At 40.6% G+C, this 23,867-nt stretch overlaps 1 protein-coding gene across 2 annotated transcripts in view; it reads left to right on the top strand.

Annotated features, from left to right (window-relative positions):
* Nucleotides 1–4,809: 4,809 nt before the first annotated feature.
* TMX4 (thioredoxin related transmembrane protein 4) overlaps nt 4,810–23,867 on the top strand; it is a 67,485-nt gene continuing 48,427 nt past the window's right edge. For both annotated transcript variants that reach the window (XM_088844292.1, XM_055426837.2), the window contains exons 1-2: nt 4,810–5,150; nt 22,910–23,025. In XM_088844292.1, the coding sequence (XP_088700418.1) occupies nt 4,972–5,150; nt 22,910–23,025 (295 nt within the window). In that variant the 5' untranslated portion in view covers nt 4,810–4,971. The remainder of the gene's footprint in view (nt 5,151–22,909; nt 23,026–23,867) is intronic.

Genomic DNA, 23,867 nt, shown 5'->3' with positions numbered 1-23,867 from the left:
CAGAATCATTCAACTTCAGCTTCTTTGGCATTAGTGGTTGGAGCACAGACTTGGATTACTGTGATATTGAATAGTTTGCCTTGGAAATGAAGAGATCATTCTGTCATTTTTGAGATTGCACCCAAGTACTGCATTTAGGACTTTTTGTTGACTATGATGGTTACTCCCTTTCTTCTAAGGGATTCTTGCCCACAGTAGTAGATATAATGGTCATCTGAATTAAATTCACCCATTCCAGTCCATTTTAGCTCACTGATTCCTAAAATGTTGATGTTCACTCTTGCCATCTCCTGGTTGACCACTTTTAATTTACCTTGATCCATGAACCTAACATCCCAGGTTCCTATGCAATACTTCATTGACTATGCCAAAGCCTTTGGTTGTGTGGATCACAATAAACTGTGGAAAATCCTTCAAGAGATGGGAATACTAGACCACCTGACCTGCCTCTTGAGAAACATATATGAAGGTCAGGAAGCAACAGTTAGAACTGTACATGGAACAACAGACTGGTTCCAAATGGGAAAAGGAGTACATCAAGGTTGTATATTGTCACCCTGCTTATTTAACTTATATGCAGAGTACATCATGAGGAACGCTGGGCTGGAAGAAGCACAAGCTGGAATCAAGATTGCTGGGAGAAATATCCATAGCCTCAGATATGCAGATGACACCAGCCTTATGGCAGAAAGTGAAGAGGAACTCAAAAGCCTCTTGATGAAAGTGAAAGAGGAGAGTGAAAAGTTTGGCTTGAAGCTCAACATTCAGAAAACGAAGATCATGGTATCTGGTCCCATCACTTCATGGGAAATAGATGGGGAAACAGTGGAAACAGTGTCAGACTTTATTTTGGGGGGCTCCAAGGTCACTGCAGATGCTGATTGCAGCCATGAAATGAAAAGACACTTACTCCTTGGAAGGAAGGTTATGACCAACCTAGATAGCATATTAAAAAGCAGAGACATTACTTTGCCAACCAAGGTCCATCTAGTCAAGGCTATGGTTTTTCCCGTGGCCATGTATGGATGTGAGAGTTGGACTGTGAAGAAAGCTGATCGCCGAAGAATTGATGCTTTTGAACTGTGGTGCTGGAGAAGACTCTTGAGAGTTCCTTGGACTGCAAGGAGATCCAACCAGTCCATTCTAAAGGAGATCAGTCCTGGGTGTTCACTGGAAGGACTGATGCTAAAGCTGAAGCTCCAATACTTTGGCCACCTCTTGCAAAGAGTTGACTCACTGGAAAAGACTCTGATGCTGGGAGGGATTGGGGGCAGGAGGAGAAGGGGACGACAGAGAATGAGATGGCTGGATGGCATCACCGACTCGATGGACCTGAGTTTGAGTGAACTACGGGTGTTGGTGATGGACAGGGAGGCCTGGCACGCTGTGATTAATGGGGTCGCAAAGAGTCGGACACGACTGAGCAACTGAACTGAACTGAACTGTCATACATTTGATCAGTTTGGTTCGTTCTCTCTGATTGTGGTTTTCAGTCTGTCTGTCCTCTAATGAATAAGGATAAGAGGCTTGTGGAAGCTTCCTAATGCGAGAGACTGACTGTGGGGAAAACTGGGTGTTGTTCTGATGGGCAGGACCATGCTCAGTAAATCTTTAATCCAAATTTCTTTGATGGGTGGGGCTGTGTTTCCTCCCTGTTCGTTGGCCTGAGGCCAAATAGCCCAGATAACCACTATGGTGTGATCACTTACCTAAAGCCAGACATAATAGAGTCTGAAGTCAAGTGGGCCTTAGGAAGAATCACTAGGAACAAAGCTAGTGGAGGTGATGGAATTCCAGTTGAGCTCTTTGAAATCCTAAAAGATAATGCTTTGAAAGTGTTGCACTCAATATGTCAGCAAATTTGGATAACTCAGCAATAGCCACAGGACTGGAAAAGGTCAGTTTTCATTCCAATCCCAAAGAAGGGCAATGCCAAAGAATGTTGAAAGTATCACAAAGTTGCACTCATCTTGAAGAAAAGTTGAAATTTTACATAACCTCCTGCTGCTTCTGCCTCTATATCTCAGCCTGCTCCTTGAAAAGTCTGGATCACGTAGGTCTCAGAAAATGGAGACTCACAATACTAGGAACTAGAGCTTATTTCACTCACCCTTGTCCTGCTCTTTGCAATCACCCAGCCTCTGCAGACACACAAGTCCACTTAATTATGCCTGTCCATGTGTAAAACTCTCTAACTCATTTGTTTGGGGCTCAGATCTTGAAGTGTTAACCCCTCTGGGCCCGCCAGCATAATAAAGCTGAGTTATCCAACTCTTTGAGTGTGGTGCTTGGTTTCTCAAGTACTGATTTCTGCAACAATCTCACATGATAGCATAGTAATGCTCAAAATTCTCCAAGAGAGGCTTCAAAAGTCTGTGAACCAAAAACTTCCAGATGTTCAAAGTGGATTTAGAAAAAGCAGAGGAACCCGAGATCAAACTGCCAACATCCATTGGATCATCGAAAATGCAAGAGAGTTCCAGAAAAACATCTACTTCTCCTTTATTGATTATGCCAAAGCCTTTGACCGTGTGGATCACAATAAACTGTGGAAAATTCTTCAAAAGATGGGACTACCAGACAGCCTTACCTGCCTCCTGAAAAATCTGTATGCAGGTCAAGAAGCAACAGTTAGAACCAGACATGGAACAGTGGACTGGTTGCAAATTGAGGAAGAAGTACATCAAGGCTGTATTGTTGCTGTAAGGTGAGTGCAGAGGGAAAAAGAGCTAGCCGGGCAGTCAGGCAAGAAAAGGAAATTTATTACAGGGAAAAGAGAGGGTGACTGACTCATAAGGAGAACCAGCATTCTCCCTTTCCGATGGAGTCTTTCTTATACCCCACCAATGAAAAATTCTTTGAAGGGATGGTCACATAGCTTGAGGTCTGGAATCTGGTGCTCTCGCAGCTTTGAGAAGTTAGGCACCAGTGCGATAACATGATGCCATTTGGGCAATTTGGTCAGTCTCACAGGACACTGTGATTTATTCTTTGTTTGCGAGGTTGACATAACAAGCCATTTTATCAATGAGACCCCATGTAGTCCCTATCAGTCACCCTGCTTATTTAACTTATATGCAGAGTACATCATGAGAAACACTGAGCTGGATGAAGCACAAGCTGGAATCAAGATTGCCGGGAGAAATATCAATAACCTCAGATATGCAGATGACACCACCCTTATGGCAGAAAATGGAGAGGAACTAAAAAGCCTCTTGATGAAGGTGAAAGAGGAGAGTGAAAAAGCTGGCTTAAAACTCAACATTCAATAAATGAAGATTGTGGCATCCGGTCCCAACACTTTGTGGCAAATGGATGGGGAAACAACAGAAACAGTGACAGACTTTACTTCTTGGGCTCCAAAATCACTGCAGATGGTGACTGTAGCCATGAAATTAAAAGATGCTTGCTTCTTGGAAGAAAAGCTATGACCAACATAGACAGCATATTAAAAAGAGAGACATTACTTTACCAACAAAGGTACGTCTAGGCAAAGCTTTGGTTTTTCCACTAGTCATGTGAGAGGAATGTGAGAGTTGGACTATAAATAAAGCTAAGCACTGAAGAATGGATGCTTTTGAACTATGTTTTTGGAGAAGACTCTTGAGAGTCCCTGTAAGGAGATCAAACCAGTCCATCCTAAAGGAAATCAGTCCTGAATATTCATTGGAAGGACGGATGCTGAAGCTGAAGCTCCAGTACTTTGGCCACCTAATGTGAAGAATTCACTCATTGGAAAAGATTCTGATGCTGGGAAAGATTGAAGGCAGGAGGAGAAGGGGATGACAAGGAATGAGATGGTTGGATGGCATCACTGACTCGATGGACATGAGTTTGAGCAAGCTCCAGGAATTGGTGTTGGACAGGGAAGCCTGGCATGCTGCAGTCCATTAGGTTGCAAAGAGTCAGACACAACTGAACAACTCAGCTGAACTGAACTAAGGTATGATTGTCTCTGCAGGCAAAATTCACCTCTCTCTTTCTCACCTGTAAGTACAGATTGGATATTGATCTCATGTTCCTTGCAATACTCTTAGTTGTATAGTTGTCTTTAAGCCCAGGACAGAAATTACTGTTTTTCATGATAAGTGGACCACACTATGCTTTACATATGTAATAAATTCTTTTAAACCACACTTTGTAAAAGCACACCCAGCCTCTAATGGTAATTGTCATACATTCTTGAGTGTAGTAATCTCAAGGTACAGATGCATCAAACGTGTATCTGGAAAGAGATTTGGAAATAATTTAAGGTTACTCTCATTTTAGATCTGACAAATATGTAGCCAAGAGGAGCTCGAGGTCCATTTTATTGCAACTGGCACTATTCCTATAAACTGATTCATTTTATCTGTTAGTATCCATGCTTTAAATAATCTTTTGTGTGTGAAATTAAATTCATTTTTGTAAAATTTAAAACTGCGTGGTCTGGTTTCATTATTTACTATTAGGCAGTGCTACTTCATTGTATACATGCAAAGAGTACTTAAAATTTCCTCTCCTTTTCAGTAAGGGATGCCTAACGCATCCTTTCTTTTTTCATTACAGTAAAACAGTTTACTTGCAGTCCACTGTTGCTATTTTTGCTATCATTGAAGAGAGGATGCATATTTTAATTACTGGCCACTTTTCTCTTTAGAAAGAAACCACATTACTTGGCACTAGCCAGTCAGACTGATTATGCAACATTGGGCCACTGCTTTCTTCAACACTGTTGTCCGGAAGGAAGGACGGCCGTTGCCCAGGCAACCGACACCCCGGGCAACGGCGAGTCTAGGCGGAAGGGGGCGTGGCCTCGGTGGCCCGGGCCTGTAAGAGGCGGGCCGCCGCCGGCGCAGCGGGCAGGGCACGTCTGCGGTCCCGGCGAGGCGGCGGGCCGGCCTCTCGGCGCACCACCTGGGAAGGCCGGGTCGGCGGGTCCGCTGCGCCCTTCTCCGTAGCCTCGGGAGGAGCCTGGCTCCGCGTTCCAGTATGGCGGGCTGGCGCCGCGGCCCGCTGTTCGCGGCGCTCCTGACCGCCTGGGTCCTGGCGGTGGCGGAGGCGGAGACCGACCGGGAGCAGGCCGCGCGGCCGCCGGAGCGGAGCCTGGTGCGGCCCATGACAGCTTCCAACTGGACGCTGGTGATGGAGGGCGAGTGGATGCTGAAATTGTGAGTGTGCCTGCCCGCTCCCCGCCGCACGGTCCTTGCAGGCGCCGCTCCCGCGCCAGCACTGCCCCCTGGTCTCTACCTGGGCCCAGACCCGCGCAGCCAGGAACTTGCCTGGCCTGCCTGAGCCCAACCTCCCCGCCGCGCAGGCTTGTCTGGCCTGCCCCATGAGGGCCCTGGGTGCAGGGCGTCACCCTGCCTGGCTTCTCTGCTGCTTTGGGTGGAAGTGTTCTACGGACGGGGTGGGTAAGCGGTTTACCCAGGGGATGAAGGGGAACAGAAATCCTAACGGATTGGATTTAGGTCCTACCTGAATTGTCTAGTGGTTTTTCCCCACTTTCTTCAATTTAAGTATGAATTTGGCACTAAGGAGTTCATGATCTGAGCCACGGTTAGCTCCCAGTCTTGTTTTTGCTGACTGTATAGAGCTTCTCTATCTTTGGCTGCAAAGAATATAAGCAATCTGATTTCTGTATTGACTATCTGGTGATGTCTATGTGTAGAGTCTTCTCTTGTGTTGGTAGAAGGTGTTTGCTGTGACCAGTGCATTCTCTTGGCAAAACTCTATTAGCCTTTGCCCTGCTTCATTCTGTACTCCAAGGCTAAATTTGCCCGTTACTCCATGTATTTCTTGACTTACTACTTTTGTATTCCAGTTCCCTGTAATGAAAAGGACATCTTTTTTGGGTGTTAGTTCTAGAAGGTCTTGTAGGTTTTCATAGAACCGTTCAGCTTCTTCAGCATTACTTGTCGGGGCATAGATTTGGATTACTGTGATATTGATTGGTTTGCCTTGGAAATGAACAGAGATCATTCTGTCATTTTTGAGATTGCATCTAAGTACTGCATTTTGGACTCTCTTGTTGACTATGAGGGATACTCCAGTTCTTCTAAGGGATTCTTGCCACAGTACCTGAAGAACTATGGATGGAGGTTTGTAACATTATACAGGAGACAGTGATCAAGACCATCCCCCAGGAAAAGAAATGCAAAATGTATGTCTGAGGAGGCCTTACAAATAGCTGTGAAAAGAAGAGAAGTGAAAGACAAAAGAGAAAAGAAAAGATACACCCCTTTGAATGCAGAGTTCCAAAGAATAGCAAGGAGAGATAAGAAAATTTTACTCAGTGATCAGTGCAAAGAAAGAGGAAAACAATAGGATGGGAATGACTAGAGATCTCTTCAAGAAAATTAGAGATACCAAGGGAATATTTCATGCACAAATGGGCACAACAAAGGACAGAAACGATATGAACCTAACGGAAGCAGAAAATATTAAAAAGAGGTGGCAAAAATACACAGAAGAACTATACAAAAAAGATCTTCATGGCCCAGATAACCACGATGGTGTGATCACTCACTTAGAACCAGACATCCTGGAATGTGAAATCAAGAGGGTCTTAAGAAGCATCACTATAAACAAAACTAGTGGAGGTGATGGAATTCCAGTTGAGCTATTTCAAATCCTAAAAGATGATGTTGAAGTGCTGCACTCAATATGCCAGCAAACTTGGAAAACTAAGAAGTGGCCACTGGACTGGAAAAGGTCAATTTTCATTCCAATCACAAAGAAAGGCAGTGCCAAAGAATGCTCAAACTACCGCACAGTTGCACTCATCTCACAAGCTAGCAAAGTAATGCTCAAAATTCTCCAAGCCAGGCTTCAACAGTACATGAACCATGAACTTCCAGATGTTCAAGCTGGGTTTAGAAAAGACAGAGGAACCAGAGATCAAATTGCCAACATCTGTTGGTTCATCAAAGCAAGAGAGTTCCAGAAAAACATCTATTTCTGCTTTATTGACTATGCCAAAGTCTTTGACTATGTGGATTACAACAAACTATGGAAAATTCTTAAAGAGATGGGAATACCAGACCACCTTACCTGCCTCCTGAGAAATCTGTATGCAGGTCAAGATGCACCAGATAGAATTGGACATGGAGAATGTTTGGGCTCTGATTCAGGATGACACTTGTAAGCAGAAGTAAGCTATATAGACACTTGAGATCTTTTTAGAAGTTCTCTTTCCATTGAGTTCACTTCAGAATAGGTCAATACAAAGTGAGGCTATAAAAGAAAGAGGTTTTAAACCATTACGTATACCCAAATTCAAGAATCTGTGTGCTCATTCTGAAGAAAATTTGGCTCTTTGTGATACTCCTTTGACAAAATTCAGCACTTTAAAAAATAAAATTTATCTTCAGTACTATTATAGACCTACTATAAATTTCTAGGAATTTTTCCAAACATCCAATAAGTTATCACTTTGTTTAGATGAAACTGGTCATAATAAATGGAGGTTGTTAAGTATCCACCGGTGATATATTTAATTTCTCTAAAGAAGAAAATTAGGAGGCTTGTGATAATGTTGGGCTGGCGAAAAAGTTTGTTCAGAATGGCCCAACCCAGTATTAAAATTTTAACATTACTTTGAATGACAGTTTTTCATTTGTTCATTTGTTTATATGCTACCTCTTCTCTGGAAATTTTTCCTTTTCTGTCCCAATTCATACCAAGCTCCTATAACACAATTCCTGGTTAGATCAGTGTCAATAATTTATTTTTAAGGACTTAGTAGTGTTTGTTTTCTCCAAGAGCCAAAAAACCCCTATTGTAAAATTTAATTTGTTGTATTTCCTTTGTCTTTCAAACACTCAATTTTTTGTATCCTTGCAGTTGAATTTTCAGTTTTTAAAAAAGCACTTCTCTGTTAAAGAAAAATATCAACTAAAACTATATTTGTAGTAATTTACCATTTCTGTTCTGAAACCTTTTTTAAAACCTGAAAAATTTTTCCATTAACATTAACATTTCCTTTAATGCTGTGGACTTTTTGTACCTTCAGTTTTTCTGTTTGTATTTACTTTCATATATTCTTTTATACATTTTACTCCTGTTTCTGCTGTGTCTCTATGATTGGCTTGCTGTGCTTTTTTTTTTTCTTTAAACTGTCTCCAGCTATTTTTATTCAGATGATTAATTTCATAGCTTACCATTTTTTAAGCATTGGGGCTCCCTGTACTCATGTACTGTGGATTATGGCTCTTTAATTAATGAGATTTCACTCTGCTGTTCAGAGGTCAACTAAGGGCTTCCCTGGTGGCTTAACTGGTAAAGGTTTCACTAATCTTAAGTAAAGAGTTTATTTATTTATTTATTTCGGGAATGTTTGGAAATTTTTATAATAAAATATTCAGGAAAGTACAGAGCAAAGAACAATGAAAACCAAAATGCACATGAAGTATAATTCCAACTTTAAAAATATGCGCTGAAACATGATGGGGAGGAAATGGGTTAGAATATGCACTGTGGTGAAAGTAATTATGGTTTTTGCTTACTTTTTCACACTCCATGCACTGACCAAGTTCTTGTCCCAATATCCACAGACTACATTTTCCATAATAAAAGTAGCATCACCTTCCCTCTGGCCCAAGGGAGACAGGCTTACTGGGCAGCATCATCACTTGTGCTTCCCTCCTCGTGACCTGGGTTTGAGCACATGCTGGGGCTCCCCGAGTCCTCCAGTCACAGCTTGAGAGACGGGTCCCTGTTGGCTTCACAGGGCTGACCAAGCCTACGGCTGACTCATCTGTTTCGAGTCCCAGGTGCAGCCCCACTCGTCCTGGCTTCATCTTGGCCCATCACGGAACTACCCACCTTCACTTACTTCTCTCTCTCTCTCTCTATATATATATATATATATTTCAGTGTAAAGTAAATAGTTTATTGAAAGTACATGTGGAAAGGCACACAGGTGAACTCGGAGTGAATTGCCCGCCACCCCTTAATTCTTTCAACGTACACCCTCTAGCTTCCTGGAGATTTCTTTTTTTTTTGGCCCTCAGCTTTCTTTATTTTTTTTCTTTTCTTTTAAATTTTAATTGGAGGCTAATTACAGTATTGTATTGGCTTTTTTGACCTTACAGAGCTTAGATTCTTTTTTCTTTCTTTCTTTTTTTAAATTTTAATTAGAGGCTAATTACTTTACATATTGTATTGGCTTTGCCATACATTGACATGATTCCGACCCGGGTGTACATGTGTTCCTCATCGTGAACCCCCCTCCCACCTCCCTCCCCATCCCATCCCTCTGGGCCATCCCTGTGCACCAGCCCCGAGCATCCTGTGTCATGCATCGAACCTGGACTGGTGATTCGTTTCACATATGATAATATACATGTTTCAATGCCATTCTCCCAGATCATCCCATCCTCGCCCTCTCCCACAGAGTCCAAAAGACTGTTTTATACATCTGTGTCTCTTTTGCTGTCTCGTATACAGGGTTATCGTTACCATCTTTCTAAATTCCATATATATGTGTTAGTATACTGTGTTGGTGTTTTTCTTTCTGGCTTACTTCACTCTGTATAATAGGCTCCAGTTTCATCCACCTGATTAGAACTGGTTCAAATGTATCCTTTTTAATGGCTGAGTAATACTCCATTGTGTATATGTACCACAGCTTTCTTATCCATTCATCTGCTGATGGACATCTAGGTTGCTTCCATGTCCTCGCTATTATAAACAGTGCTGCAGTGACCATTGGAGTACATGTGTCTCTTTCAATTCTGTTTTCCTCTGTGTGTATGCCCAGGAGTGGGATTGCTGGGTCATATGGCAGTTCTATTTCCAGTTTTTTAAGGAATCTCCACACTGTTCTCCATAGTGGCTGTACTAGTTTGCATTCCCACCAACAGTGTAAGAGGGTTCCCTTTTTTCCACACCCTCTCCAGCATTTATTGCTTGTAGACTTTTGGATAGCAGCCATTCTGACTGGCGTGAACTGGTACCTCATTGTGGTTTTGATTTCCTTTTCTCTGATTATGAGTGATGTTGAGCATCTTTTCATGTGTTTGTTAGCCATCTGTATGTCTTCTTTGGAGAAATGTCTGTTCTTTGGCCCATTTTTTGATTGGGTCGTTTATTTTTCTGGAATTGAGCTGCAGCAGTTGCTTGTATATTTTGGAGATTAATCCTTTATCAGTTGCTTCATTTGCTATTATTTTCTCCTATTCTGAAGGCTGTCTTTTCACCTTGCTTATAGTTTCCTTTGTTGTGCAGAAGCTTTTAATTTTAATTAGGTCCCATTTGTTTATTTTTGCTTTTATTTCCAATATTCTGGGAGGTGGGTCATGGAGGATCCTGCTGTGATTTATGTTGGAGAGTGTTTTGCCTATGTTCTCCTCTAGGAGTTTTATAGTTTCTGGTCTTAGTTTAGATCTTTTAATACATTTTGAGTTTATTTTTGTGTATGGTGTTAGGAAGTGTTCTAGTTTTATTCTTTTACAAGTGGTTGACCAGTTTTCCCAGCACCACTTGTTAAAGAGATTATCTTTTCTCCATTGAATATTCTTGCCTCCTTTGTCAAAGAGAAGGTGTCCATAGGTGCATGGATTTATCTCTGGGCTTTCTATTTTGTTCCATTGATCTATATTTCTCTCTTTACGCCAGTACCATACTCTCTTGATGACTGTGGCTTTGTAGTAGAACCTGAAGTCCGGCAGGTTGATTCCTCCAGTTCCATTCTTCTTTCTCAAGATTGCTTTGGCTATTTGAGGTTTTTTGTATTTCCATACAAATTGTGAAATTATTTGTTCTACCTCTGTGAAAAATACCGTTGGTAGCTTGATAGGGATTGTGTTGAATCCATAGATTACTTTGGGTAGTATACTCATTTTCACAATATTGATTCTTCCAATCCACAAACACGGTATATTTCTCCATCTATTAGTGTCCTCTTTGATTTCTTCACCAGTGTTTCATAGTTTTCTATTTATAGGTCTTTTGTTTCTTTAGGTATACATATTCCTAAGTATTTTATTGTTTTCGTTGCAACGGTGAATGGAATTGTTTCCTTAATTTCTCTTTCTATTTTCTCATTATTAGTGTTTAGGAATGCAAGGGATTTCTTTGTGTTGATTTTATATCCTGCAACTTTACTATATTCATTGATTAGCTGTAGTAATTTTCCGGTAGAGTCTTTAAGGTTTTCTGTGTAGAGGATCATGTCATCTGCAAGCATGAGAGTTTTACTTCTTCTTTTCCAAGTTGGATTCCTTTTATGTCTTTTTCTGCTCTGATTGCTGTGGCCAAAACTTCCAGAACTATGTTGAATAGTAGTGGTGAGTATGGGCACCTTTGTCTTGTTCCTGACTTTAGGGGAAATGATTCCAATTTTTCACCATTGAGGATAATGTTTGCTGTGGGTTTGTCATATATAGCTTTTATTGTGTTGAGGTGTGTTCCTTCTATTCCCGCCTTCTGGAGGGTTTTTATCATAAATGGATGTTGAATTTTGTCAAAGGCTTTCTCTGCATCTATTGAGATAATCATATGGTTTTTATTTTTCATTTTGTTAATGTGGTGTATTACATTGGTTGATTTGCGGATATTGAAGAATCCTCACATTTCTGGGATAAAAACCCACTTGGTCATGATGTATGATCTTTTTAATGTGTTGTTGGATTCTGATTGCTAGAATTTTGTTAAGGATTTTTGCATCTATGTTCACCAGTGATATTGGCCTTCTCTTAACCTCTTTTGAAAAGTTTGTTCTTTCTTGGGTTAGGGAAGATTATCTAATCTTTAAATGGCCTTCTGATGTTTTCTTTTTTCTATTCCCATTGTTTCATATTATTATTCATTCAGTTGTCTTGTAACCTTTTGCTATTTTAAACACTTGCTTGGCCCCCATCATAGAAGTTCTTGAGAATACGAAAGTATGCAATCTTTTAAAGTAACGAAAGTATGCAATATAATACAATTTTGTATACTCTTCTGGTGGCTTTTTTCCCCAAAGACATCAATAGATATCCATAAAGGTTAATTTTGGCCCATATACTTTAAACAGATATCCAGAGGAAAAATGAGTCTTTGGGTTAAATTAATTTATGATCGTGTTTCAGAATGGAAACTAGTGAGTCTGGTGATGGAGGAAACCCTGATTTATTTCCGTAGGATCTCTTGGATTTACCATTGGTTCTCCAGTATCCTTCTTATACTTGGACAGAACATCATTGCCTTAACTTACCCATGTTAGATAGTTATAATTTCTTGCAGTTTCATCGATTGTCATGATTTGTTGATTGAATGTGTAAGAGATGCTTGTTATGTGTTAGATTCAAAATTGGGGACTTGAGAACCTGAAGATGAATGAATTACATTTCTCAGTTTCTGGAGACTGGCAGTCTACTGTGTGTGGAGGAGATAAGTAGCATAGGTAGCACTTGTTTAGCAAATTTTTAATGGCTGCTTCCTTTTAGTGTTCCTCAGCAGTTCTCACCAGGTACTATTGACATTTTGGCTTGCACAGCTGTTTGATATGTGAGGATGGCTCACACACTGCAAAACCTTTGGTACTCCTGGTATCCCATGACATGCTAGCAGTCATGTGACATCAGCAAACTTTTAGTCCATCCCCTATGTACACTTCTAAATGCTTCTGATTAGAAACCACTGCCCTGGGTACTGTATGAATAAACATGCCAGAGAGGAGCTTGTCGGCTAACATAGAAGTCTCGCTCTTTGACTTCAGATTGTTCCCACATCACAGCCATTGTCAGCGTCGTCATTCCAGTCACAGTAAACAGTTGCACTGCTCACATCACGTGTTCAGAATGCCTGTCTCAGAATTTGAGCATTACAGTAATCTGGTGCAGAATCATTATTCTCATCCTCATTAACTAGAGGAACTGAAACTGGGAAGGGTAAAGCTTTAAGCCGTATCTTTAATAAGTGGTGGGTATGGCCAGGACTAGAATGCTGGCCTGAGCTTTACAATCCCTGGTACAAGCTGAGGAGAGTAGCTATGCCATGGGGAAACCTGGAGGAAGGCACAGAGCCTGGCTGACTTGTTCTTAGACTCTCAGTACCCGACCCATGTAAGGGGCCTTTTCCCTAAAGGATTCAGAGGCCCACCTATGGATTTCAGTTCAGTTCAGTTCAGTCGCTCAGTCGTGTCCGACTCTGCGACCCCATGAATCACAGCATGCCAGGCCTCCCTGTCCATCACCAACTCCCGGAGTTCACTCAAACTAATGTCCATCGAGTCGGTGATGCCATCCAGCCATCTCATTCTCTGTCTTCCCATCTCCTCCTGCCCCCAACCTTTCCCAGCATCAGAGTCTTATCCAGTGAGTCAACTCGTCGCATGAGGTGGCCAAAGTATTGCAGTTTCAGCTTTACCATCAGTCCTTCCAATGAACACCCAGGATTGATCTCCTTTAGAATGGACTGGTTGGATCTCCTTACAGTCCAAGGGACTCTCAAGAGTCTTCTCCAACACCACAGTTCAAAGGCATCGATTCTTCGGCGATCAGCTTTCTTCACAGTCCAACTCTCACATCCATACATGACCATGGGAAAAACCAGCGCCTTGACTAGATAGACCTTGGTTGGCAAAATAATGTCTCTGCTTTTTAATATGCTGTCTAGGTTGGTCATAACCTTCCTTCCAAGGAGTAAGCGTCTTTTCATTTCCTGGCTGCAGTCAGCATCTGCAGTGATTTTGGAGCCCCAAAAAGTAAAGTCTGACACTGTTTCCACTGTTTCCCCATCTATTTCCCATGAAGTGACGGGACCAGATGCCATGACCTTCGTATTCTGAATCTTGAACTTCAAGCTAACCTTTTCACTATCCTCTTTCACTTTCATCAAGAGGCTTTTTAGTTCCTCTTCACTTTCTGCCATAAGGGTGGTGTCATCTCCATATCTGAGGTTATTGATATTTCTCCCAGCAATCTTGATTCCAGCTTGTGCTTCTTCCAGCCCAGCGTTCCTCATGATGTACTCTGCATATAAGTTAAATAAGCAGGGTAACAATATACAACCTTGACGTACTCCTTTTCCTATTTGGAACCAGTCTGTTGTTCCATGTCCAGTTCTAACTGTTGCTTCCTGATCTGCATACAGGTTTCTCAAGAGGCAGGTCAGGTGGTCTGGGATTCCCATCTCTTTCAGAATGTTCCACAGTTTATTGTGATCCACACAGTCAAAGACTTTGGCATAGTCAATGAAGCAGAAATAGATGTTTTTCTGGAACTCTCTTGCTTTTTCCATGATCCGGCAGATGTTGGCAATTTGATCTCTGGTGCCTCTGCTTTTTCTAAAACCTGCTTGAACATCTGGAAGATCACGGTTCACATATTGCTGAAGCCTGGCTTGGAGAATTTTGAGCATGACTTTACTAGCGTGTGAGATGAGTGCAATTGTGCGGTAGTTTGAGCATTCTTTGCATTCCCTTTCTTTGGGATTGGAATGAAGACTGACCTTTTCCAGTCCTGTGGCCACTGCTGAGTTTTCCAAATTTTCTGGCATATTGAGTGCAGCACTTTCACAGCATCAGCTTTCAGGATTTGAAACAGCTCAATTGGAATTCTATCACCTCCACTACCTTTGTTCGTAGTGATGCTCTCTAAGGTCCACTTGACCTCTCATTCCAAGATGTCTGGCTCCATGTGAGAGATCACGCCATCGTGATTATCTTCGTCGTGAAGATCTTTTTTGAGAGCTTGTTTGGAGGTTCTAGCAGGGGAGCGCAGCTACTCGTATACCCTTGACCGAAGACCGGTCCTCCTCTAGCGGGGATGGTCGTCCTCTTCGACCGAGCGCGCAGCTTCGGGAGGGACGCACATGGAGCGGTGAGGGAGGAAGGGGACACCCGCCTAGCCAGCCAGATCAGCCGAATCAACCCTGGTGATCAATGGGGTGACAGATGTCGCAACCAGATCGCCCTCACATCCTGAAGTTCTTTTTTGAACAGTTCTTCTGTGTATTCTTGCCACCTCTGCTTTATATCTTCTGCTTCTCTTAGGTCCATACCATTTCTGTCCTTTATCGAGCCCATCTTTTCATGAAATGTTCCCTTGATATCTCTAATTTTCTTGAAAAGATCTCTTGTTTTTCCTATTCTGTTGTTTTCCTCTATTTCTTTGCATTGATCGCTAAGGAAGGCTTTCTTATCACTCCTTGCTATTCTTTGGAACTCTGCATTCAGATGCTTGTATCTTTCCTTTTCTCCTTTGCTTTACACTTCCTCTTCTTTTCACAGCTATTTGTAAGGCCTCCTCAGACAGCCATTTTGCTTTTTTGCATTTCTTTTCCATGGGGATGGTCTTGGTCCCTGTCTCCTGTACAGTGTCACGAACCTCCGTCCAGATTTCATCAGGCACTCTATCTATCAGATCTAGTCCTTTAAATCTATTTCTTATTTCCACTGTATAATCATAAGGGATTTGATTTAGGTCATATCTGAATGGTCTAGTGGTTTCCCCTACTTTCTTCAATTTAAGTCTGAATTTGGCAATAAGGAGTTCTTGATCTGAGCCACAGTCAGCTCCTGGTCTTGTTTTGCTAACTGTATAGAGCCTCTCCATCTTTGGCTGCAAAGAATATAATCATCAATCTGATTTTGGTGTTGACCATCTGGTGATATCCACGTATAGATTCTTCTCTTGTGTTGTTGGAAGAGGGTGTTTGCTATGACCAGTGCGTTCTCTTGGCAAAACTCTATTAGCCTTTGCCCTGCTTCATTTCATGCTTCAAGGCCAAATTTGCCTGTTACTCCAGGTGTTTCTTGACTTCCTACTTTTGCATTCCAGTCCCCTATAATGACAGAATCTGGTCCATTGGAGAAGGGAATGGCAAACCACTTCAGTATACTTGCCTTGAGAACCTCAGGAACAGTATCAAAAGGCAAAATGATAGGATACTGAAAGACGAACTCCCAGGTCAGTAGGTGCCCAGTATGCTACTGGAGATCAGTGGAGAAATAACTCCAGAAAGAATTGAAGGGATGGAGCCAAAGGAAAACAAATACCCAGTTGTGGATGTGACTGGTGATAGAAGCAAGGTCCGATGCTGTAAGGAGCAATATTGCATAGGAACCTGGAATGTTAGGTCCATGAATCAAGGCAAATTGGAAGTGGTCAAACAGGAGATGACAAGAGTGAACGTCGACATTCTAGGAATTAGAGAACTAAAATGGACTAGAATGGGTGAATTTCACTCAGATGACCATTATATCTACTACTGCGGGCAGGAATCCCTTAGAAGAAATGGAGTAGCCATCATGGTCAACAGAAGAGTCCGAAATGCAGTACTTGGATGCAATCTTAAAAACAACAGACTGATTTCTGTTCGTTTCCAAGGCAAACCATTCAATATTACAGTAATCCAAGTCTATGCCCCAACCAGTAATGCTGAAGAAGCCGAAGTTGAACGGTTCTATGAAGACCTACAAGACCTTTTAAAACTAACACCCCAAAAAGATGTCCTTATGGATTTACCATCTCTCTAAATTCTGCAAATGAAGAGCATTGCTTTGAGCTCATTTCTGACACCTCACCATTCAGACAGGTGCCTGCCTTCCCTGTACCCCAACCAACAGGAAACTTCTTTCTCACTGTGCCTTGTTTGTATCTATTGTGGCCTTATTTCCCAATTCATAAATTAATTTATATGTTTTATACTTGATTTTTGTCTTATTCCTCCTATAGATGATAAGCTTTTAAGTAGAGGAACAAAGTTGTTCTTCCTGTTTATCTACAAAACCTTAATAACTGTCAAATTCTAGGTGTTCAGTAAATACTTTGACTCAATGAATGAACAAATAATGTATTTTAATCAAGAGCTAGTGTATCACTGAAGGAACAGTGGTTTCCTGGTATCCTTGGTACCCAAGGATACTCACTGTCATCTCCCCTTTGTTCATTGACATAATACATATTTGTTGTGACCTGGAATGTGCCAGGCTCTGTTCTAGGTTACAGGCAAGGCACCAGTTGTTGCCTTCGTGGAGTATTAATTCTAGTGAAATTATTAAATTTCTCTAGCAGGTGTCATGGTTTTCACAGAGCTGTCAAATTTTATTTTACCTCTACATTTTATGATAGCATGTCTTAGAAATGATCTTCTGAGAAAGAGAATTGAGCATCATACTTTCAACTCTTGGCTAATAAGAGTTTATCCTGACTTTCCAGAAAGAAGAATAGCACTTGTAGTTAAGGCATTATTTGTTGACATTGTGATTTGGTTTTATATAGTAAGTCATACAAAGATGAACCTAGTATACCGATGTTGTCTTCATTGTGACAGATTCTTCTGAGTATGTTGGTCAAAGTAAAGTTCTAAGTGAAAATTAACTGTACCTGTCATGGTTCATCTCATGTCTGCAAGGATAAGAAACGAGAATGTACTGGGAAACACTGGTAAAGTTTAAGACAAAAGAAAAATTGACCATTATTGGGGAATAAAAATTATTTTCATGGAATTTATTTCTAGAAAATATATTTCTCTCTCTTGAAATGTTTAGTATGCTTAGTGAAATCTCATACAAAATTCAGTGAGTTCATGCAGTTAGAGACTCAAGAGTCTTCAACCACCTTACATGTAGCAGATGTACACGTGTGATTTGTACGTGAATACCAGTATAGAGAACAAAAGCTTGCTGTTGAATTCTGTTTCCCAGCAATGGTTAAAAACATTAGACTGACACCTAAGTTCATGGATTTAGCAATATTTTGCTTTCTGGAATATATAATACTTCAGATGTCTTTATGAAGCGTACTACTTTTACATGCCACTGTCACCTTCAAAAAGTTTAAAAATACTCTTTTACAGTTTCCATGACTATAAAGGTACTAATTCCTCTTGGAAATTTTTTTTTTTTTTTAAAGTTATAACATTTTATTGAGCAGAGAAAGCACATCCACAAACACAAAAAAAGGTATGGGTTATAGCACAAAATATAAAATAAATATCCATGATCTATATTGATATAAGTAAATGGTTAAGTACATAAGTAAAAGGGGGAATAAATACCTCCATGCCTGATTGTCTTTCACCTTTTTGGAATGATGAATTCTCACTCTATCTTCAAGGCTTAACTCTAAAACGAAGTTACCTTTATCAGTTCTTTTATCAGTTCTTCCTCCAGACTTCCATACTTTATTTAAACTGTTTTTACAATCAGCTGCAGAGTGGTTTTCAGTCTCCTTAACTAGAGTAAGAATTTTCAGACAGGTCAGATGATGTCCCATGGAGCTTTGAACCATAGCACAACCCACAGTGTAGGGGCACAACAAATAACTGTTGAACCAAATTGAATTGAAATTTTTTTTTTTTTTTTTGAACAGAGGAAAATTTATGCGTCGAACCTGGACTGGTCACTTATGATAATATACATGCTACAATTCCATTCTCTCCAATCATTCCACCTTCACCCTCTCCCACAGAGTCCCAAAGACTGTTCTAAATGCCTATGTCTCTTTTGCAGTCTCTTATACAGGGTTCAGGAAATTTTTAAATCAAAGGATTAATTTATATATAAAAGACAAAATTAGAGCAGGCCAACTCTATTATAGTTCTTAGAAGACTGCCACTATGAGCACTTTTTTAATATAAATGTGTTCAGTCTGTTGTAATTAGTCATGTATCTGTGCATAATGAGGGAGAGGAAGGGAGGGTGGGAAGGAGGAAGAGACACGGAAGAGGGGAGCGGGGAGAGGGAGAGAAAAGAGAAACATCACTGCGATCATGTGCTTTTCCTTCTTTGTATTCATTTGGGCCCTGGAGGTATTTTACTTATAGTTCAGTTCAGTCATTTAGTCGTGTCCGACCCTTTGCAACTGCATGGACTGCACCACGCCAGGCTTCCCTGTCCATCACCAACTCCCGGAGCTTGCTCAAACTCAAGTCCATGCAATCAGTGATGCCATCAAACCATCTCATCCTCTGTTGTCCCCTTATCCTCCCGCTTTCAATCTTTCCCAGCATCAGGGTCTTTTCAAATGAGTCAGCTCTTCACATCAGGTGGCCAGAGTAATGGAGTTTTAGCTTCAGCATCAATCCTTCCAATGAATATTCAGGACTGATTTCCTTTAGGATTGACTGGTTGGATCTCCTTGCAGTCCGAGGGCTGCTCAAGAGTCTTCTCTAACACCACAGTTCAAAAGCATCAATTCTTCGGCGCACAGCTTTCTTTATGGTCCAACTCTCACATTCATACATGACCACTGGAAAAACCATAACTTTGACTAGATGCATCTTAGTTGGCAAAGCAATGTCTCTGCTTTTTAATATGCTGTCTAGGTTGGTCATAGCTTTTCTTCCATGGAGTAAGCATCTTCTAATTTCATGGCTGCAGCCACCATCTACAGTGATTGGAGCCCCCCAAAATAAAGTCTGTCTTTGTTTCCCTTGTTTCCCCATCCACTTGCCATGAAGTGATGAGACCACATGACATGATTTTAGTTTTTTGAATGTTGAGTTTTCAGCCAACTTTTTCCCTCGTCTCTTTCACTTTTATCGAGATGCTCTTTAGTTCTTTGTTTTCTGTCATAAGGGTGGTATCATCTGTGTATCTGAGGTTATTGATATTTCTCCTGGCAATCTTGATTCCAGCTTGTGCTTCATCCAGCCTGGCAGTTCGCATGATGTACTCTGCATATCAGTTAAACAAGCAGGGTGACAATATATAGCCTTAACGTACTCCCTTCCCAATTTGGAACCAGTCTGTTGTTCTATGTCTGGTTCTAACTGTTGTTTCTTGACCTCCATACAGATTTCTCAGGAGGCAGTTCAGGTAGTCTGGTATTCCCATATCTTTAAGAATTTTCCATGGTTTGTTGCGATCTACACAGTCAAAGGCTTTGGTGTAATCAATAAAGCAGAAGTAGATGTTTTTCTTGAACTCTCTTGCTTTTTCTGTGATCCAGTGGATGTTGGCAATTTGATCTCTGGTCCCTCTGCCTTTTCTAAATCCAGCTTGAATGTCTGGAAGTTCACAGTTAATGTACTGTTGAAGACTGGCTTGAAGAATTTTGAGCATTACTTTGCTAGCGTGTGAGATGAGTGCAATTGTGTGGTAGTTCAAGCATTCTTTGGTGTTGCCTTTCTTTGGGATTGGAATGAAAACTGACCTTTTCCAGTTCAGTGGTCACTGCTGAGTTTTCCAAGTTTGCTGGCATATTGATAGCAGCACTTCCACAGGATCATCTTTTAGGATTTGAAATAGCTCTGCTGGAATTCCATCACCTCCACTAACTTTGTTCATAGTGATGCTTCCTAAGACCCAGTTGACTTCACATTCTAGGATGTTTGGCTCTAGGAGAGTGATCACACCATCATGGTTATCTGGGTCATGTACTCTTTTGTACAGTTCTTCTGTGTGTTCTTGCCCCCTCTTCTTAATATCTTCTGCTTCTGTTAGGTGCCTACCATTTCTGTCCTTTGTGGAGCCCATCTTTCATGAAATGTTTTGTTGGTGTCTCTAATTTTCTTGAAGAGATCTGTAGTCTTTCCCATTCTATTGTTTTCTCTTTCTTCTTCTATTGTAAGGTTCGGATGAGCTAGCTAATGCACCATAAATATGTCTCTGAAACCAAACCGTTTATTACAGATGTCATTTACGCTAATGATTTTCTTCATATGTGTCTGCTTTACATGCATCATCTAATCTCTAAATAACCTTCTAAGGTAGCTGCTGTTACTATCTCATTTAACATTTGAGAAAGCTGAGGCATGGAGGGATTATGAACTTGCTCACAGTCACATGGTTAATTTGTAGTTGGTCTTTCTGATTCCTCCAGCATAATTCTTATCCAATATATTGAAATGCCTCTTGAAATGGACTTAATAATAAAATGTTCCTTTTCACCCTAGAGTTTACCAATTGTTTCCCCCCGTCCAGTCTGCCATTTGGATATTTAGAAAATATGGAGAAAATAACAAATTTTCTCAGATGAAGAATATAACTTTCTTTAAATTTGGCTCATTTATTTATTCTGTAAACATTTATTGAGCACTTACTGTATACCAGGAATATTTTGCCTTGGAAATGTAGGGATAAAGTGTTTATAGAAAAATCCACGTTCAAAGATGTCATGTCAGCGGATTGTTCTTGGACTATGTTCTCTGGTCCCTGTCATCTGGACATGAGTGCTTGGACAGTGAGCTGTAATAGCATGATTAGTGACTTTTTAGAATGATCTTGGACTTGGCTATACTAGTCTTTTTTAAAAGATGGAACTAGACAGGGCTGGCCTTCTTTCTCTTCTCTTTGCTTCCATCTTATTCTTCCCTGATCCATTATCCACAGAACTGCTGGGTGAGTTTTACAAAATGTAAATCTGATCATAATTCTCTTACCTTCTTAGGGCTAACCAAAGAGCTTCAAATAGAGTGCTGACCCCTTACACAACTCTTAAATGCTCATTTCTCTGCACCTTCAGATATATTGTTTTCTCTGCTTAGATGAGGACATTTCTGGTCCCTCTCTGGCTGTTAACTCCTACTTTAGCACAGATGTTCTTTTTCTTTGGTCCCTTCTGAGATCACCCAGCTTCTGAGGGTCTCTACAGCATCTATTCTGTACTCACATTTGCCTCTTGGATTCTAATTACCTCTTTGGGCTGTAAAATCCATGAGGAGAGGAGATGCATTAGTCTTGTCCAGAGTTGTAGCCTCAGCTTCTAAGGTGGTGCTCAGTTCATGTTTATTGAATGAAAAAAATAAATGTAAATAGCAGAGTTCTAATTAAAGACATGTGTTTTTCTAACTCTTTAGTGTCAGAGTTGATTTAGCTATCAGTTCAGTTCAGTTCAGTCGCTCAGTCGTGTCCTACTGTCCACAACCCCATGAATCACAGCATGCCAGGCCTCCCTGTCCATCACCAACTCCCGGAGTTCACTCAAACTCTTGTCCACAGAGTCGGTGATGCCATCCAGCCATCTCATTCTCTGTCGTCCCCTTCTCCTCCCGCCCCCAACCTTTCCCAGCATCAGAGTCTTATCCAGTGAGTCAACTCGTCGCATGAGGTGGCCAAAGTATTGCAGTTTCAGCTTTAGCATCAGTCCTTCCAATGAACACCCAGGATTGATCTCCTTTAGAATGGATTGGTTGGATCTCCTTGCAGTCCAAGGGGCTTTCAAGAGTCTTCTCCAAGACCACAGTTCAAAAGCATCGATTCTTCGGCGATCAGCTTTCTTCACAGTCCAACTCTCAGATCCATACATGACCACGGGAAAAACCATAGCCTTGACTAGACGGACCTTGGTTGGCAAAGTAATGTCTCTGCTTTTTAATATACTATCAAGGTTGGTCATAACTTTCCTTCCAAGGAGTAAGCGTCTTTTAATTTCATGGCTGCAATCAGCATCTGCAGTGATTTTGGAGCCCAAAAAATAAAGTCTGACACTGTTTCCACCGTTTTTCCATCTATTTCCCATGAAGTGATGGGACCAGATGCCTTATACTTTCTTTCTCAAAATGCTTTTCAGAACTGCCACAGAGGTTTGGATGTGACTCACTTTCTGGGGACCCACCAGTAACAAGTCTGGTCTTCTTTGCTCATCACATTTATATCTTTGATGGATTTGAAACCGGTTTAGCTAGTTTACGGGTACCCTTTTGAAAATTATCCTTCTTTAGTAGCACTTTCAAAGCAGTGTTCACCCTCAGATATCAAAAAGTATATGTAAAGTGATAAAATTTGGGTTGATTATAGCAATAACATTGAAATAAAGTATTTTAAGTATAATAATTGTGAAAAATCTTAAACTTGGTGAATTTTTCCCTAGGAAGTTGATATTCATAACATTAAATTCGAGGGGGAAATATACTTCTGTATCAAGTAACTTTGGAAAAACTTGCTTCTGTGCCTCCTTTTAGTTAAGAATTTATTTTGTCAGTTTAAATACTCTATTTCTCTATTTTGTTTTATTGATATTTTTATGTGTATTGAACAGCTATTATTCTTTTATAGTTATGCCCCTTGGTGTCCATCCTGTCAGCAGACTGATTCAGAATGGGAGACATTTGCAAAGAATGGTGAAATACTTCAGATCAGTGTGGGGAAGGTAGATGTCATTCAAGAACCAGGTACTGTAAATGTTGAACATTAAATACAAAAGTTTGTTGCTTTTAATTTGAATTTTTTCCACACATGCAGAAAAGTTGAAAGACTAGAATATTGATTACTGTAAACCGACTACCTGAAATCAACAAACAATATTTTAGCATATATGTATCTGTTTGTGTATTCATATTTACACATACAGATGTGTGTATATATTTTTATGATTTTTTTGCTAAGTCATTTGAATATAAGTTGCAAACATCATGAGACTTCACCCTTCAATATTTTAGCATATTAATGTGTCCTTAATTATTTTCCATGTCTTTTTTTCGTTTTTTAAACCAGGATCCAGTCAAGGTTCACCAGTTACATTTCGTTGTTAAGTGTTTATAGTCTCTATCAATCTAGAACATTCCGTTTTTCCATGCCGTTGTTATTCTGAAGAGAACAAGCTAGGGATTTTCCGAGATGTTTCCTTATGGTGACATTTAACTTGCTCTTGCATTTTCTGCAAATTTGAACCTCTGTCTAAAGGGGTGATTTGAGTTAACACTTATGGAAGAGTGATCCTGTGACTTTATGTTGTGTCCCATCAGAAGACGCGTCCTGCCACTATTAGTGGTGCTGAGTTTGAGCACATGGTTAGGGTGATGACACTACACATCTCAATTATAAAGAAAAGGCCACACTTTATAGCTGGCAGGTAATCTGTGGGGCGACACTTTGGGGTTTTAATATCTGTGATGATCTTACCTGAACAAGATATTTTATTAAGAGTTCCAGATGGTGAATTTCTAATTCCTTCACCATCTACATTCATTAGTTGTTAATGATGAAAGTTAAATAATAATGAAATAATGAATCA

This window comes from Moschus berezovskii, chromosome 15, assembly GCF_049115385.1.
Source record: "Moschus berezovskii isolate FMDL1 chromosome 15, NW_MosBer_1.0, whole genome shotgun sequence".
In the NCBI taxonomy this organism is placed as follows: domain Eukaryota; kingdom Metazoa; phylum Chordata; class Mammalia; order Artiodactyla; family Moschidae; genus Moschus; species Moschus berezovskii.
Note: the sequence above shows the minus strand (reverse complement) of the source record. Positions and strands in the feature narration are given on the sequence as shown.